Source organism: Tripterygium wilfordii, chromosome 3 (assembly GCF_013401445.1).
Source record: "Tripterygium wilfordii isolate XIE 37 chromosome 3, ASM1340144v1, whole genome shotgun sequence".
Classification (NCBI taxonomy): domain Eukaryota; kingdom Viridiplantae; phylum Streptophyta; class Magnoliopsida; order Celastrales; family Celastraceae; genus Tripterygium; species Tripterygium wilfordii.
Genome location: NC_052234.1, coordinates 8,058,152 through 8,076,541, shown reverse-complemented (window position 1 = coordinate 8,076,541; position 18,390 = coordinate 8,058,152). Strand labels below are relative to the sequence as shown.

The window sequence follows — 18,390 nt, the reverse complement described above, 5'->3', positions numbered from 1 at the left end:
TGTATTTGCCTCGAATCACACCTAACGATTGCATTCCACAAAAACACATCCGGCATGACAAATCTTCGACTATCTTGCGTGTGTAGCAGACGTCCCCGATATTTGAGCACATTGAGTAAATTTGGTTACCAGAAACCCACTCTCGAACAACCCAAAACAAGTAACTGGGCAGGGATTCGAAGGGCAAAGGGGCAGCTATATTCACAAATAATGAACCACGAGTGGTATGGAGGGTCTGAAGAGATCTTATCTTACATGAAATGGAGGGTCTGAAGAGATCTTATCTTACACGAGTGGTATGGAGGGTTCCATGACGGGTCAAGATTTCGCTAACCTCATTGCGAAACTCCGCGTTGCTCTTGCTACGAGTGTCCATGAGATCAATGGCTTCGATACCACTGTTACGTTCAACTTAGCAAAAGGGAAGAAGAAATGAATTAGAAGAGAATTAGTAGAGAAAGTACTTGGGTAACAACCTCCCCATTTCATTCAAAGATAGGTGGCTTATAAGGCGTACTAACTCATCTATGCAATTGAAGGGAAACGTGCAATGTGCTAAACTAACTATCAATTCAATAACTGCTAGCTAACAGTTACATAACTGATTTGAGATGTGTGCATAACTGAAAGATAATGCTTGACTAAAGAAAATGCATAACTAGAAAACTACTATGCATAACTAGAAAACTACTGGACATGTGAAGTAACTTCCATGAGCACGTATCATTCCCCCCCACTCGGATTATCCTTGTCCCCAAGGAAGAAATCTGGGTAAAGCCTTGAAAATCTCCATTTATTCTCCCATGTCGCGTCTTCAAGGAGTGCTCCCTTCCATTGAACCAGAATTTCAGTTTTGGGACGATAATTGCCCTTGCGAATAATGCGACTATCCAAGATAGCTTCCGGTTGAGGAAGAATTTCTGAATTTTCAGTGATAGGAGGTAAGCTCTGAGAGATATGCGAGACAGGACCGATCTTCTTCTTGAGGAGACTAACATGGAACACATCATGGATTTGAGAACCTGCTGGCAAGTCCAACTTGTACGCCACCGGACCAACTCTAGCCAGAACCTTCTAGGGTCCAAAAAACTTAGGAGCAAGCTTCAGAGAACGCCGAAATGACACCGTATTTTGTCGATATGGTTGTAATTTTAGAAAGACAAAATCACCCACATTAAAAGTAACCTCTCGACGATGCATGTCAGCTTGGGTCTTCATTCGGGACTGTGCAAGCGCCAAATTTCTGCGCAAATCCTTAAGTTAGGACATTTGGAGGTGGAATTCCATAAACAGCTTCAAATGGAGAGACCTTAGTTGATGAGTGCATGGATGTGTTGTAACTAAACTCAGCCCATGCTAACCAATCAAGCCATTTTTTGGGTTGCTCATGCGTGAAACAACGAAGATATTGTTCCAAAGTTCGATTGACCACCTCTGTTTGCCCGTCCGATTGAGGATGATAACTAGAACTCATACGCAATTGGGTACCCTGCAATTGAAATAAAGTTTGCCAAAAAGAGCTAATAAAAACTTTATCTCTATCACTGACGATTGATGTGGGGATCCCATGTAGTTTGACAATATTGTCAATGAAAACCTGTGCAACAATAGAAGCTGTGAATGGGTGGCTCAAAGGAACAAAATGGGCATATTTAGATAATCGGTCCACCACCACCATAATGACCAACTTCCCTTTCGATGAAGGAAGACTTTCAATAAAATCCATTGAGATATCTGACCAAACTCGATCTGGGATCGGCAAAGGCTGTAAAAGACCTGCTGGACTGAGGCACTCGCTCTTGCATCTCTGGCAAACATCACAATTTTTTATGAACTCTTTAATCATCGTTCGCATGCCCGGCCATGAAAAACATTCCTTGATGCGACCCAGAGTTTTTTGGTATCCAAAATGGCCTCCTACTGGTGCTGAATGACTGTCAGATAAGAGGGTTGCAATCAAAGTAGAGTTAGGACTCAAAATGATTCTTTCATTTTTAAACCAAATACCATCACGTTTGAAATACTTGTGTGGGCCTTGCTGATGAGTCAACTCTTCAAACTTAGTGTAGAAAGCATCAGATTGTACTTCTTGTTGAAGAATGGTCCACCAATTTGCAACTGGGAGAGAGATTGCTAACAACTCAAACTCTGCCAATCTTGAAAGAGCATCTGCACCTTGATTGTCCTTACCCTTCTTATATTGAATAATATAATCATATCCCAAAATCTTTGGTAGCCAACGAGTTTGTGCCGGAGTCGTTATACGTTGTTCAAGAAGAAATTTTAGGCTCTTTTGATCGGTCTGCACAATAAATGGCTTCCCCAACAAGTATGGCCTCCACTTACGAATTGCCTTCACCATTGCTAACATCTCTTTCTCATAGGTGGATAAAGATAGTGCAGACCCTTTGAGAGTTTCACTGAAGAAGGCAATCGGTCGGTCTTGCTGAATTAAGATTGCGCCAATTCCTACACCACAAGCATCACATTCGATAACAAAAGGTTGGGTAAAGTCAGGTAACCGCAGAACTGGTGGAGTCGTGAGAGCCTCTTTTAAAAAAGAGAATGCTTGTGTAGCCTCCCGGTTCCAGTGGAATCCATCTTTGGAGAGAAGATGAGTTAACGGTGCGGCAATCACACCAAAGTTACGGATAAATTTGCGGTAGTATCCAGCCAAACCAAGGAAACCACGTAAACTTTTGACTGTAGTTGGAATGGGCCACTCCAAGACTGTCTTGATTTTGGAAGGATCTACGGCCACACTGTCTGATGAGATTAAATGACGAAGATAATCCACCTGTAAAACTCCAAAACGACATTTTGATTTTTTTGCAAATAAATTGTTAGTCAATAAAATCATCAAGGCTGTGTTTAAGTGGTCGAGGTGGTCTTCCCAAGTCCGGCTATATATGAGAATGTCATCGAAGAAAACAAGGATGAATTTTCTGAGATAGGGTCGGAATATATCATTCATGAGGCTTTGAAAAGTCGAGGGTGCATTTGAAAGACCAAAAGGCATGACAAGAAATTCATAATGACCTTCATGTGTTCGAAAGGCTGTCTTAGGGATATCGGCATCACATACATGGATTTGATGATATCCAGAGCGCAAGTCTAACTTTGAGAAGTACCTTGCACCATGTAACTCATCAAGAAGCTCATCAATTACAGAAATAGGGTACTTATTTTTTATTGTGATGTTATTCAAGGCTCGGTAATCAACACATAATCGCCACCCACCATCCGCCTTTGGTACAAGCAACACAGGAGAAGAAAATGGGCTGGTGCTAGGCCGGATTAAACCCGAGGTCAGCAATTCACGCACCATTTTTTCTATCTCAGATTTTTGGTGATAAGGGTAACGGTAACGTCTAACACTTACTGGGCTGGTGTTTGGCTGCAAAGGAATTTTGTGGTCATGGGCTCTTTTTGGTGGGAGGTTAGTGGGTTCAGAAAAATGGTTTCATATTTGGTGAGAACATGGGCAATTTCAGGTTCAGGTTGGTGGACGAGAGGTGGAGTAGGTAAATGACATGGAATAATTTGTAGAAAATAACCTGTGCCCTCCAAGTGATGCAGTTGCTTATCATTCAGGATATCAAGTTCATAACGTTGTAGTCCATGGAATTTGTGTGTCTTTCCCTCATTGCAGAATTTCATCGTTAATTCTTGGTAATTTGTCTCAATTGGCCCAAGCGTCTCCAACCACTGAACTCCCAAAACTGCTTGCAGGCTGCAACTGGTAAAACATAGAAATCGGCCACAATTGGGTGATCTTGAACAATCAAAGTGAGGGCGAGACATTGACCTGCACAATTAATTTTCTCTCGGTTGGCCACCATGACTTGAAACATCTTATCTTGCACCACCGGAAGCCCAAGTTTAGATACCACGTTTTGGTCAATAAAATTGTGCGTACTGCCGCCATCAATAAGAAGTGTTACATCTTGTTTGTTCAATTTTCCAAACACTCTGATGGTTTGAGGATGAGTGGTTCCGGTCATGGCATGGTAAGAAATTTCAGGGACAAGTTCGGCAATGTTGGGTTCTGTATGGTGGTCATCCGGAACGGGAAAATCTTCAATCATAAAGAGTTTGGGCTGGCTACATTGATGACCAATTGTGTATTTTTCATCACAATAGTAACAAAGGCCCTTCTCCCTACGCTCTCGAGCTTCTTGGCCGGTGATTTTTTTAAATGGTAGCGAAGTAGGATTATGTGATTGATGGGTTTTTTGGTTGGGTGCAGGTCCAAGAAGGCCAGTAGTGGAAGTGTTTGGGGTATGGCGAGGTTGTGTTGCAGCGGAGGTGGCTAAAGGCCGGGAGAAACTAGTGGATTTCTTCTGAATGGTGTTGCGTTCTTCGATTAGGCGGGCAACTCCTACCGCTTCAGAGAATGTACGAGGCTTCTTGATTATGACATCAAGACGAACTTCATCTTTGAGGCTGGCTACAAAACATCCAATTAAAAAATTTTCAGGTAAATCATCAATGAGGTGAGAGAACTTTTCAAACTCTTCTACGAGAGCATCCACTGTCGTGGTCTGTTTGAGCCTTGTGAGTGCCTCAGATGGGTCCTCAAAGTCTGTGGGTCCAAATCGACGTAGTAAGGCCTTGGTGAAATCATCCCAAGTTAGCGGCCCTTTCGATTTGGTGAGCCAACGATGCCACTGCAAGGCAATTCCTTCAAGATGAAACGAGGCGAGTTGGACTCTTTGATCAACCCCAATATGCTGGAATTCAAAGAACTGTTCAGCTCTATATATCCACCCAGTTGAGTCATCGCCAGTGAATTTGGGAAAAATTAATTTGAGATTGGAAGTTGGGCAGAATAGGGCTTGGGAAGTGTTGGATTTAGATAGGTTCAGTGTTTGTGAGGGAGGTGGTGTGTGGGAACTTTCACCAAAAGAGAAGGGATCGATGCTATCTTTGTCAGGATTTTTTTGGTGATTGTTAGTGACTCGCAAAGCTTACAATTCCGTAAGAACTGATTGGAGGGCAGCATGAACTTGGTTGAAGTTATTTGTCAAGTGATCGAAACTCGACTCATGACGGGTCAAGATTTCGCTAACCTCATTGCGAAACTCCGCGTTGCTCTTGCTACGAGTGTCCATGAGATCAACGGCTTCGATACCACTGTTACGTTCAACTTAGCAAAAGGGAAGAAGAAATGAATTAGAAGAGAATTAGTAGAGAAAGTACTTGGGTAACAACCTCCCCATTTCATTCAAAGATAGGTGGCTTATAAGCCGTACTAACTCATCTATGCAATTGAAGGGAAACGTGCAATGTGCTAAACTAACTATCAGTTCAATAACTGCTAGCTAACAGTTACATAACTGATTTGAGATGTGTGCATAACTGAAAGATAATGCTTGACTAAAGAAAATGCATAACTAGAAAATTACTATGCATAACTAGAAAACTACTGGACATGTGAAGTAACTTCCATGAGCACGTATCATGGAGTAGCTGTCAATAACACTAACTGAAAAACGGAACACTTTAATCTTTGTTTACCAAACCATATATATATACATATATATGTGTGTGTGTGTAACCCCACGAGTCTTGTATATCTTTCAGAGACTATCCATTAATCACTTGATCCCTTCCCCTTCAACAAGGGCAGAAGTTCTCCTTTTTTTTTTTATCAAGATATATCCACCATGGCGTCAATGAACACAATTGCTTACGATGAAAAATATTCCGGCCACCTAGCTGTGATCGGAGTTCCGGTAGGAAGCCCAAATTACACTGACAACGGCCAGATTTAACTTCATCATCATCATCATCATCAGCCTAGACTTCATGAGGCTTGGTCTTCTGGTTTATGTGATTGCTCCTCCGCCAAATTGTGAGTCCATTCATTTCCAAAACATCTCTTTAATTTTGTCATATTCAATGGCATTGCGCAACAAAAGCACAAATTAGTGAGAACGATGAATAACAGTTAGATTTGATTTCTTCTGCCAGGCCATTTATCTAAGACTCAAATATCATGTATCAGAAATCCATAGCCCAAACAACCAACAATATTATCCGCTTTAGGATTCTGATCCAGTGGATACATCGGATTATCCTCACTGGTTTATTCCTCCTAATCCCAATAAGTGGGCTAAGCCCAACTCACTAAGCATAAGAAAATGCCTAATTGAATGTCAAGGGTGGGTTTTACCCATATATATATATATATCCATCAATTAGGATTTGCCCAACCGATGTAGGACATATGTAGTCTTAACATCATGTGATCCTCATTAAAAGTTCAAAGTCATATATTGTCATATTTTTGTGAAACACCCTGAAGCTCAAGTTTGTAGAAGGGCGATGTTGCTAATTTATTTTATATTACTTGGCGGATCTAAGATTCTTAACATATATATACTTGGAGTCTTGGCTTTTCAGGTTGCTTAACATGTTGCTCCCCCTGCATCACCTTTGGTCGAATTGCTGAGATTATAGGTCAAGGATTAAACCATGCATGATAAAACTTTTTAATTATTGGGTTTTTAATAAGGATTAATAATTAATTATTTGTTATTTGTTATACGTACGTAAATACATAAATACGTAATTATTAATTATTTGTTATTTCTCAATATCATTCCCTAGATATGATCAAGAACATAATTGGACAAAAAGGAGCATCTTTTGGGATCTGCCTTACTGGCACAACAATGTCATACGACATAACCTGGATGTCATGCATATTGAGAAGAACATGTTTGATAATATTTTCAATACGTGTATGGATGTTAAGGGAAAAACAAAGGATAATGCAAAGTCTCGGTTGGATCTTTCACATTATTGTAAGCGCAGAGCTTTAGAGTTGGTGGAGTATGACAACGGCAAATCCTTCAAACCGAAAGCACAAAAAAATTATGGAATAAGAAGAATGGAGAAATATTATGGAAAATTATGCAAAGGGTTCGCAAAAAGGAGGATGATGGTGAATGGATTCAAGAGGAAGCCAAAGCTGCGCTTGAAAAGCTTTGGGCGGAACTGGATTATGTGAGGAAAAGAGAGAAGGCAAAGATAAACCGAGCATCCGAGACTGACGGGTGCACTAATACTGATGGCTCTATTTCACACTCGGAACATAAGAAGAGATAGATAAATTTTTATATTTTTAAATCAAGTTTACCTCTTGAATTGTTTATTTGCTTTAAACTTATCTTGTATACAATGAATGTAGGAAAAAGAATTGGGTCGGCCTCCAACTAAGGCTGATCTCTTTCGTCATTGCCATATCAAAAAGGCTACCAAAGAATTCGTTGAACGCCGAACAACCACTACATATGTAAGTAATTTAAATTTTATTAAATATGAAAATTTCTATGATATTTAAGTTGTCATTCATGATAGGTGATATATAACTTTTATAATATTTATACAGAATGATAACAACAAGTTGAAGGAAGCCCATTCTAGTCAAGCATCGACCTCCGAAGAGTCACCTCTTGAGCCTCAGGATGATGATTCCATATTCATGGAGGCGACTAAGTATGTCAATAAGAAAGGTCGTATCTACGGTCTTGGATCAAAGGCGTCACATATGCGCTTTTCATCCTCCTACAACAGACCATCTAGATCGGGTCTTGATTATTTACAGCAGGAGATTGAGGAGCGCATCGCTCGAATGAGCTCCTAGCTACATGATCAGTTTTCATCATAGAGCACTACGATTAGTACATTACAGGAGGAGTTGCAGTTCTATAAGCAATCCTCTAAGACACAAAGCGAAAAGATGAAGCAACAAGACTAGAGGTTGGAGAACAGAATCGGATGATTCAGAAAAAAAAAATCAAATGATGCAGGGACTCTTTGCTCGACTTGGGATGCAACCACCTAGTGATGACATTGACGATGATAGTGAGGATGGTGGACACACTTGACAATTCCGATGAGGAGTAGATTTTGGGGTTGTATTCTTTTATGAAAACTTTGTCAAAAATCTAGCTAGAACTTTTATATAATACTTATTATTGTATTTTAAATACAATTATATTAATTAAAAAGTAATATTGCATTAAAATAAATAATACAGAAATAAAAATTGATAATTAAATAAAATGTGATGAAAAAATAATTAGTGACGAAAATTTAATAATTTTCAGTCGCAAATAAAAATTGTAATATTTTATAATTTTTTAGTGACGGAAAAGTCCGTCACAATTTCAAAAAATTTTATAAAATATTATTTTATTAGTGAAGGAATTTTCCGTCACTAATTTGAAAGATTTATTTTTTATTATTTAATTAACGCAAAGTTCGTCACAAAATAGCCGTCACTGATATTTTGCGACGAGGGTTTTTGTCACGAAATTTTTTCCGTCACTAATCCGTTTTGTGACGGAATTTTCTTATTTTGTGATGGATAATTCCATCACAAAATCACCTGTTTGTTGTAGTGATACTTACCTAAGACTTACACTCACCTAAGTAATTTTTAAAAAAGAAATTAACTTTTTTTTCTTAAACATAACTTCAAAAGGTAGTTGGATTGTCTGGATCAAACGCTTTTTCTCGCTGTGGTTATAGATTTTCCGAGCATGATTTTGGCAACTACGGAGAACGAAACTCTCAGGATTTGTTGAGTTTTGTTTCTCATCTCTTTATGGTTCTTTTGGCACCTGTCATGTCACATACGATTATCAGACGAAAAATATGCCATGTAGATAGTGGTGAGCTCGAGTGAGAAGAGACAAAGATGAGAAGAGAGAACAACAACTAATATGACTCTTTGAGTAGAGAGAATAAAAAAAAAGTAAGAAATATCTAAGGAGAGAGAACGGGAAGTTGCTTCTCTTTCTCGTTTTTTAAGTTTTTTAAAAAATTATCTATATGAAATATTTAGTTGACTTGTCACATAGATGACATACGATATGGACCCAAAAAATTGTAGACATGTATTATTTTCGATTAAAAGACTTCAAGCGTACAAGTCAAACAATACGTAGACCCAATGGTAGGTAGCAATTGAATTTAGTGTCTTTACAACGGTGACTCTATCCCAAACTAACGTAAACACTACGCGTAGTGTGACGGGCTCTACAGAAATTGACTTAGTTGACTCCACTCCTTACTCCATAAACTTGTTCATAGGGGCTAAGAATCATCTTTACAATACGCAAACTTTTAATTAGATATAATATTATTTTTTGGAGGATAATAGAATTTGTGATTTTTGAGGTTGTGGATGGTCAAACAATGTAAGTAATCAGTGGGGGCAGAAAAAAAACCAAAAAGATAATTTTATTGGGGCAAAAATAAAAATTGATATATACATTTAAAAGAAAAAAAAATAGTGGATAAGTGGAGCAATTTTTATTGTTTTTTCATAAGTGTAGCATTTTAAGCAATAGTATTTGAATAGCGTTCCATATTTTTAAACCAAAATACTTGTTATACTCCACTTTCTTGCTGTTATATTCTAAATATACCCTACTATTCACAATTGTGTTTCAAGATACAAACATGACAATATTTCGAGTTTCAATTGCCGAACAATTTTTTAATGCAAGAACAAGATAGTTTAATTAACTTCTTAAATATATAACAATTTCTTTTCTTTTTTTTAGTTCTTAGTGTTAAACATGTTACTTGATTGAAAAAGTCCCTAAATCTCTTTAAATGTGGAATAATTTGATAGTTAATTGATTATATTTATGATGAATTGTGTAATGACCCTGTATGTAATTTGTCACAGTATTTTGAACAATACAAATATTGTCTGTAAAAATGGAACCAAATAGTCACAACATTTTAGATAGTAAATTATACGTTAAATTAATCTCAAATGGTTTGCCAATCAGACCCGTTATATACTTATCTATATATCCCCCACAAATGAGGAAGACCAAGACTAGTACATCATATATAAACAGTCTGCTAGATATCAAGTTCTCACCTAAGTCTCTACAACCACACAATGTCCTCTCCAAGTCACCACTACCAGCAGCCGCTGCAGCAATCAGTCCTAGATGGACATAACTCAGCTTGGTCTACTGACCTCTTTGACTGCTTCTCTGATATTCCAAGTTGTAAGTCCATTACTTTTTAATTTCAAAATCCATTCTCTTTGTTTATTAAGTAATCGCAATAATTAGTATGTGTTATGATTTTCCGATGATCAGGTTGTTTAACATACTGGTGCCCCTGCATCACTTTTGGCATGATCGCTGAAATTGCAGATCAAGGAGCCACATGTAATTTATCATTAAATCTTGTATTTGATTAATTCATTAGGCTAAATTTTGATTGCTATTTTGAATAATTATTTGGTGGGGTTGGCTGTAGCTTGTGAAACAGCAGGAGCAATTTACTTTCTGCCATCGTCGTTACTTGGGTGGGGTTCCTTATTCTCATGCATCTATCGCACCAAGATGAGAAAACTATACAATCCGAATGAGAGTCCTTGTGAAGATTGCTTGGTCCATTGTTGTTGCGAGCCATGCGCTCTGTGCCAAGAGTACCGCGAGCTCCAGACCCGTGGATTCGACATGTCACTCGGTAATTACTTACATATTACTTGGATCTCACACATATATATAATTACTTGGGTTCGACATGTCACCCTAATTATTTGAGTTGCGTAGGATGGCGAGGAAACATGGAGAATCAGAAAAGTGCAGTGCCAATGCCTCCAGTGATTGAAAGCGGCATGAAGCGATAGAATGGATTGGAGAGTGTCGTCATAGTTGTTATATATATATATATACTAGTTATGAACCCGCGTGTTGCAGCTGGTGTTCTAATTTTCGTGTGTGAACAATTTTGTTACGATCATGTCAACTAGGGCTGTTATTGGTATGGTAAATTATCCATTGGTATACCGTTACCGACATATTGGTTACCGAAAATCACAGAATATTGGTATACCGTTACCAATACTTCGGTATGGTAAATTTACCGTTGACTTCGGTAACGGTAATGGTAAACAAAGTTCAAAATCGGTAAATTTCCCGATTACCGACTTATATATTAAATATTTATTAATATTATTTTTAGTTTTAATTTTTTAAAATTATGAAGTTATGACAGTTAGATTCATCATTCATCTACTTAGTGTAATCTACACCATTGATTGTTTGTTAGGGTTATTCACTTACTCATTTCACACGAATCTCCCCTCACTCTCTCAAGTCTCTCCATCTCTGCCACTCAGTCTCTCTACTCTCATCCCAATCTCATCTCGATTAACATTTGCGACTCTGCCTGCGAGACTATGAACTACCAACTGAGACTCTGCGACTCTACGAGGATGTGACTGCCGACTAACATCTGTGCCCTGATTTTCTTTGGCCTAGCTCAGCCTCCGCGCCTCCATATTGGTAAGTGGTACTAGTAACCATCTCAATCACAGACTTCTCTGCTTATCTGCTTCAATTTTTATTTTATTTTTTGAACAAATCTGCTTCAGTTTTAATACAGGGTTTTAGGGGAAAGGGGAGGGAATTGAGGGACTCTAGGGTTTTACCTTTCTATAAATATAATTTCCACATTTTAATGTATAGATTAGGCTTTTGCTTGTCTTGGATTTATGTAACAATGTAGCGAGGATATTTACATTTCTCTGTGGAGAAGTTTGGTTATGCTATATTGTTGTTGATAAGTTTATAAGTTTTACCTTTTTGCTACTGTACTTCTGAATAGAGGATTATTCAATTTTATTGAATACTTGTATCTGAGGATTTTTGCTACTGCACTTATTGTATACTTGTATTTAAGGATTTTATTGAATACTTTTATACTTGTATCAAGAGGCATTTTTTTCATGTAGGAGAAAGGTTTCAAAATTGGTAAATTTACCAATTACCGGTTCACCGTTACCGATCGATCGGTATACCGACCATCGGTATACCGACTCTTCCGGTAATGGTAACGGTAGCAATTTTTGACTTACCGAAGGTATTGGTACGGTAACGGTATTCAGTGTTTGATAACGGTAACCGTACCAATAACAGCCCTAATGTCAACTGTGTATTATGAATGATAGATGAGCAACAAATGCATGTTTCTTGAATTAGAAACCATTAAAATATCAAAACGTTACATTTGTCTCATTGATAAGAATCACATAAGAAAGCCTTCAAGTAAAACAGAACATGAAATGAATGAACTTTAGGAATAGCATCAAAGATTCAAAATTCAATGAAAAGACCAATATGATCATTTTGGACACTTATCTGAGAGAGTAATCAGAGGTGACAAAGTATTGAACCAATGTATGACATGCAAACAACAAATATAGAAGGGGCAAAAATTTCATGAACCAATAGATCATTCCTACTTTCGAATACGAAGGCTAAATCAAAAGTATGAGCTTCGACAGAGCTACCTCAACAGTTGACAACACGTTACTATCATAGCGAAGGTAATACAGAGGCCAAAACCGTGAGCAGGACTTCCAGCAAAGAGATGGTGCATAAGACACAAATGAAGCATTGAATCAAAGCAATGCATTTATAACACCACCACATAACCCAACCAATGGTAAGCAAACATAGACATACAATCGGTTCAAGAAGGAATCTAAACTCTGGTAAAAAAAAAATTTAATTACAAAGGGTATACAACATAAAGAAACCATAAAGTATCAAATAAAGCAATTGTAATTTGTAAGTAACTCTCTATTGAATTGGTCTTCCTATTATAGATTCACCAAACAATAACTCAGCAAAAACATGAAAAAATAACCACTCAATCGTATCAGGCAGTGAACAAATTATTCGTAACATTAACAGTGGTGCTTGGAAAGAAATCAACAGTCCAATTTAAAAGTACACTAACAGACTCAATTACATCTTTATTCTCGTGTCCCTCTACAGCTGGTGTTGGGAACTGAAAAAAATGAATCACACCAATACATTCAGTAACTTCTCGCAAATTAATTTAACATTCGAATATTTGTGGTTCTAATGCAGCCTTTATGTGGACATCTTGCCCTTTGTGCAAACTCTAAATGCTTGGATCTTCTCTTCTCAGTCTCGATTCGAGCTTGATTATTTTCTAAAATGGTGAACACAGAGTTTGATTATTTTCTAAAATGATGAACAAATTCCTGAAGAAAGCCCCTCTGATGAACACAGAGTTTGATTATTTTCTAAAATGATGCAAAGATATGGCACCAGGTATTGAGCATGATTTTAAAGACAATTCAGCTCCTAATCAATAGTCTTATGATCTTATCTCTTTAATTTTTACATAGAAAGTTTACACCTACTCATATCAATTGTCACTATGAGAAGAAATCTAGCAAGGAAAAAGTTTATAGGTACGTAATAGGCAGCATGGTTTTAACTCTAGCAACACGAAGGAAGAAACTATAAATAAGCCAACTTCATTACAGTTAAAGGTTACCTATTCTTGAAAATCTCCTTCAGTGATTTTGAATTCAATTTCACGTTGAAAAAACAGAGGAAAAAATTGCTCTCAACAAAAGGAAATTCCAAGTAAACAAAATTAAGAGAAAAAAAAGGAGGAGAGAATCCCCGACAAAGAGAGGAGCAGCCGATCAGTGAGAAGGAATAAAAATATTATCAATTATAAAAAAAAATTATGATCCCTATCCTAAGCGCAGACCCAGGACTTCTCCATTCCGGCATCCAGCGACTCCTCCAACCAGCACTGCCACGCCACTCTCTAGCAAAGGAAATGTCGCCTCAGACGCGGTTCACGTCATCTTAGATCTGGAAGTCATCGCAAGAGCAGAGAGTGAGAGAGAAGAGAGAGGATCGATTGGTTGAAGACACGAAGGGAAGACGTCTAGGTTGTGTGAGTCCAGAGCAAATACATGAACCTACAGCGACGAACAGGAAAGACATGAACCTGCGTGGAGTTTCATGTTTGTCGTACTCTGAAATTCTGCTCTGTAGCATGCGTTGGCAAAATCTTTTCCAACCACATTGATGTACTGTCTACCAAAAACGACAATATAGGCTCCCAAACAACGCAACAAATTGTCGTTTTTTGACCACAAAACCGATGACACGATGTCGTTCCACGCTATGACAAGATCTGAGAATAATGGCTTATGTCAAACGATGTCGTTTTTGCTGTGTAGTTGCAGCACCAAAGAAACACTACTCCCACGAGTAAGAAAAACCATACCGAACTCGCCAGGAAATCACGCCTAAACTTACAATTTTAGATATATATATATATACTAGAACTTCTCGTTGACACAAGTGGAGCAAATGTGCTGGATTATCAGCCATAATGATATGTTTTATGAGAAATAATAAGTTGAAGTGTTTTGAAAGTTGAAAAGAACACAAAGATTTGCTAATTTATATAGGATAAACAATCATCACAATTAATAAATATTTTGTATTAACCATCATAAATTGAAACAAATAGAAATAACCAACCTCTGAGAATTTAATGGGGTTGGTCTATCAAACATGGAAGACATGAATCAAATAGCCAAAAAAAATGGAAGACATTAAATAAAACGTATTTTATGTTTTGATAAACGTATTTTATGAAAACATGGAAGACATGAGTGAGAATGTGTATGGAATAATGGCTCAATTAATGGATTTAATTATATAGTAACCTATATAGTAACCGTTTAGCAATTAAGTGTGATAAGAAAAATAAAATCAACATTAATGAAATGAGTGAGGTTATGTATGGAATAATGGCCCAATTAAGGGATTAAATTATATGGTAACCGTTTAGTAATTAAGTGTGAAAGGAAAACAAAATCACTTTAATGACACAAATCAATTGATAAATTGAAATAGGAAAAAAATTGTTAAATTGGAATCATTCTTTAATGGTTATGCTTGATTTAATTTGTTCTGATTAAATCAATAATTAATATATGTTATTTGTGTGTTTGTGTATAACTTGAATAAATATAAATTAATCCACTTGGCAATCATAGAGTTTTCCTAAAAGCTAATGTGGCTGCACCAAAATCATTCTCTTATTCAGTAATGATACTATGTATATGATATATATATATATAGATATATAGATATCTATACACATTATTGTGTGTTTGATTATGATCGTTCGATACCTAATTAATTTGGGCCTGGCCCATGAGCAGTTGTGCACTTGTTTGGGCTTTCTATTTTGGATTCTACCTAATTGTTTAGGGAAATTTTATCTACACACCATTAATTTACTATCTTGACACTACTTTTTAATTTTTTGTAGTTTACAAAAATATTCTTATATACAATGACATATTAACCCTTAAACTAAAAATTTGAAATAAATAATTTTTATATATTTAATTAGAGATTACTAAGTTTACACCAGAATTTTCCGAAGGAAAAAAAACAACAATAGGATGTCATTTTTCTAGAAGAAAAACAACACAAGTTGTCTTATTTCTGTAAGAAAAAAACATGGTCCTATCATTTTTCTTACAAAAAAACAACATGGTATGTCATTTTTCTGGAATAAAAATAATATTACCCTACCGATTTCTGGAGAGATTATAAATCGACAGAAGCTGCCTTTTTTGCGAATAAAAATGACGGATGGTGTCATTTTTTTAACAGATAAACTACACGATGTTACCGTTTTATAACCCTAGAAACAGACCTGGTGTGCCGATTTTTATTTCAGTCATATTCTAACCAAAAATCGTCCAAGGTTTAACAACTACACACACTCGCTCATACTATATACAGAAATCAACAAACCCACATGTTCAATTTGAGAGATTTCATTAGATATATAAATATTTAAGAGAGAATTCACAAGATCTTACCTCTCCTCTAAAGCTTTTTGACGTTGATAATGAGAAATTTTTGGTCATCTACTCGCACGGTTTTGGACGTCAATTCAGGTGTGAGAAATCGGTGACAGCTGGAGTCCCAACATGGGAAAATCAATAAGAGACTTGAAATTTGAACGTGTGTAAACTTAACACTAATACTTCTAATATTATATAAACAAGGGTAATTTAATCTTTTCACTATAAATTTATGCGTCTACTTATAAATTTATGATGTCAACATATCATGTTTAAAGAGTGATGTAGATATAATAGATTAATATGATGTGTAAATAAAATTTATCAATTGTTTACTGACTTTTTCTTTAAGTTTCTTGAAGCCTTCAACACTAATTTACCAAAAGAAAAGCAAGGAGTTATTTTATATTGAAGTTTAATCCATCTTACATTGACGTGGCATCACCAGATTAATACTCACTCATGCGCGCAATCTCCCACCAAATCTCTCCTGGAACTTTTCAAACTTGAAAGGTGTCAATTAATGCACAAAATATTAATTATATTGTCTTTTACTGGTTCTTTACGCGGAATTACTAGGTCAGTTCACGCAACATTTAGTCATTTACAATAGCTAAGAATTTGACTTCTACAAACAGTTTACCAAACCATATATATATGCATATAACCCCACAAGTCTTATATATCTTTCAAAGACTATCCATCAATCACTTCATCCCTTCCCCTTCAACAAGTGCAGAAGTCCTCCTTTTTTTATCAAGATATATCCACCATGACCTCAATGAACACAAATGCTTATGATGAAAAGTATTCTGACCGCCCAGTTGCGATCGGAGTTCCGGTGGGAAGGCCAAATTACACTGACAACGGCCAGATTCCACTTCATCATCATCATCAGCCTGGACTTCATGAGGCTTGGTCTTCTGGTTTATGTGATTGCTCCTCCGATATTCGAAATTGTGAGTCCATTCAAGTTATATATTGTCATACCCTCAAGCTCAATTTTGTAGAAGCGCGATTTTTTTATGCATATATTGCTTAGCGGATCTAATAACATATATACTTGGATTCTGACTTTTCAGGTTGCTTAACATGTTGGTGCCCCTGCGTCACCTTTGGTCGGATTGCTGAGATTATAGATCAAGGATCAACATGTAAGATTAAACCATGCATGATAAAACTTTTTAATTACTGGGTTTTTAATCAGGATTAATAATTAATTATTTGTTATACGTACGTAATTACAGCTTGCGGTACAAGTGGAGGTATATATGGACTAATTACTTGGTTCACTGGTTGTTGTGGTTGCCTCTACTCATTCTCCTATCGCTCTAAAATGAGGTCACAGTACAATTTGGAGGAGACTCCCTGTGGAGACTGCTTGGTTCACTTCTGCTGCGAGTGTTGTGCCTTGTGTCAAGAGCACAGAGAGCTCAAGACTCGTGGATTCGACATGTCACTTGGTAATTAATTAACACTTAAAATTTATACAATTGAATATGATCTGCTAGCTAATACGGTGTTTTAATTAATTTGATTTGGATATTTGTTTTTGTTTTGGCTATATTAGTTAAGTAATCTTTTCAATTGTAATTGTAGGATGGCAAGGAAACGTGGAGAGGCAGAATCGTGGAAGAGTCGTGGCAACAGCTCCCATGACGGAAGAAGGCATGAAACGATAGAGAGAATGATATATTAGTTCGTTTTTGGAAAATAATATATGCAATAGTTATTGATATTTCCTTTATATATACATGTATATAACAATATACTGAGATTGAATCGTAGGGAAATAAGTAATTGATGTATCAATAATATGTTCTTTTTTAAAACATATATAAACTATTGTAAAATGAGTTCCCTCACAAACACGATGACAGATTATAGAGCAATATAGAGAAGCAATCGGAAAGAGACAGATTATAGAGCAATATAGAGAAGCAATCGAAAAGAGTAACAGAGAAGGAGAATACCGGATTTACGAGGTTCGACAATGTGTCTACGTCCTCGAGGTTTTGCGGTTGCTTTTCAATATAGAAAATTTCATAGTATATTCGGCTAGGGTTTTTAACCCTTATATACCAGTTACATACGTACCCAAAAATATAATTTTACTCCCATATAAAAATACAACTTCCCTTTTCCTTAGAACTTTTAGGTAAAATAAAACTTCTAATATGAGTCATTATTTAAAAATCTCCACCTTGACAAATATTCACTTCCTTTGAAGACTTCTTCACCCTTGAAGCACCTCCACCTAAAGTTCCAACCTCCATGCGATCAACACTGTAAAAGTTGGAGCAAGTCCAAAACCATGTTTGAACTTCTCCAATGATAGCACCTTTGTCAACATATCCACTACAATCTCCGATGTATGCACCTTTTTTAACAAAATTTCACCTAAAGACACTAAGTCTCTGATCTTGTGATACCTCACTGCTATGTGCTTTGTGCGGGCATGGTACACATGATTATTTGATAAGTCAATAGCACTCTGATTGTGACAAAATAGAGAGGGAGACTGACCCACAAAACCAATTTATGCCAACAACCCTTTCAACCATAATGCTTCCTTCGCACCCTCTGTCAATGCCATGTATTATGCCTCTGTTGTAGACAAGGCAACCACACTGTGCAAAGTTGACCTCCAATTGATAGGACCACCATCC

The 18,390-nt window shown here is 36.8% G+C and overlaps 2 protein-coding genes across 2 annotated transcripts; both read left to right on the top strand.

The window, feature by feature from the left end:
• Positions 1-9,912: 9,912 nt before the first annotated feature.
• On the top strand, positions 9,913-10,783 carry LOC119995714 (cell number regulator 2-like). The gene is made up of 4 exons (XM_038842224.1): positions 9,913-10,046; positions 10,140-10,211; positions 10,303-10,515; positions 10,602-10,783. Exons 1-4 carry the CDS (start codon positions 9,935-9,937, stop codon positions 10,676-10,678), a joined length of 474 nt encoding a protein of 157 aa, XP_038698152.1. The 5' UTR covers positions 9,913-9,934; the 3' UTR covers positions 10,679-10,783.
• Positions 10,784-16,398: 5,615 nt separating this feature from the next.
• LOC119995347 (protein PLANT CADMIUM RESISTANCE 2-like) lies at positions 16,399-17,590 on the top strand. Its single transcript, XM_038841821.1, has 4 exons — positions 16,399-16,680; positions 16,804-16,875; positions 16,969-17,184; positions 17,321-17,590. Exons 1-4 carry the CDS (start codon positions 16,494-16,496, stop codon positions 17,401-17,403), a joined length of 558 nt encoding a protein of 185 aa, XP_038697749.1. The 5' UTR covers positions 16,399-16,493; the 3' UTR covers positions 17,404-17,590.
• Positions 17,591-18,390: the final 800 nt, after the last annotated feature.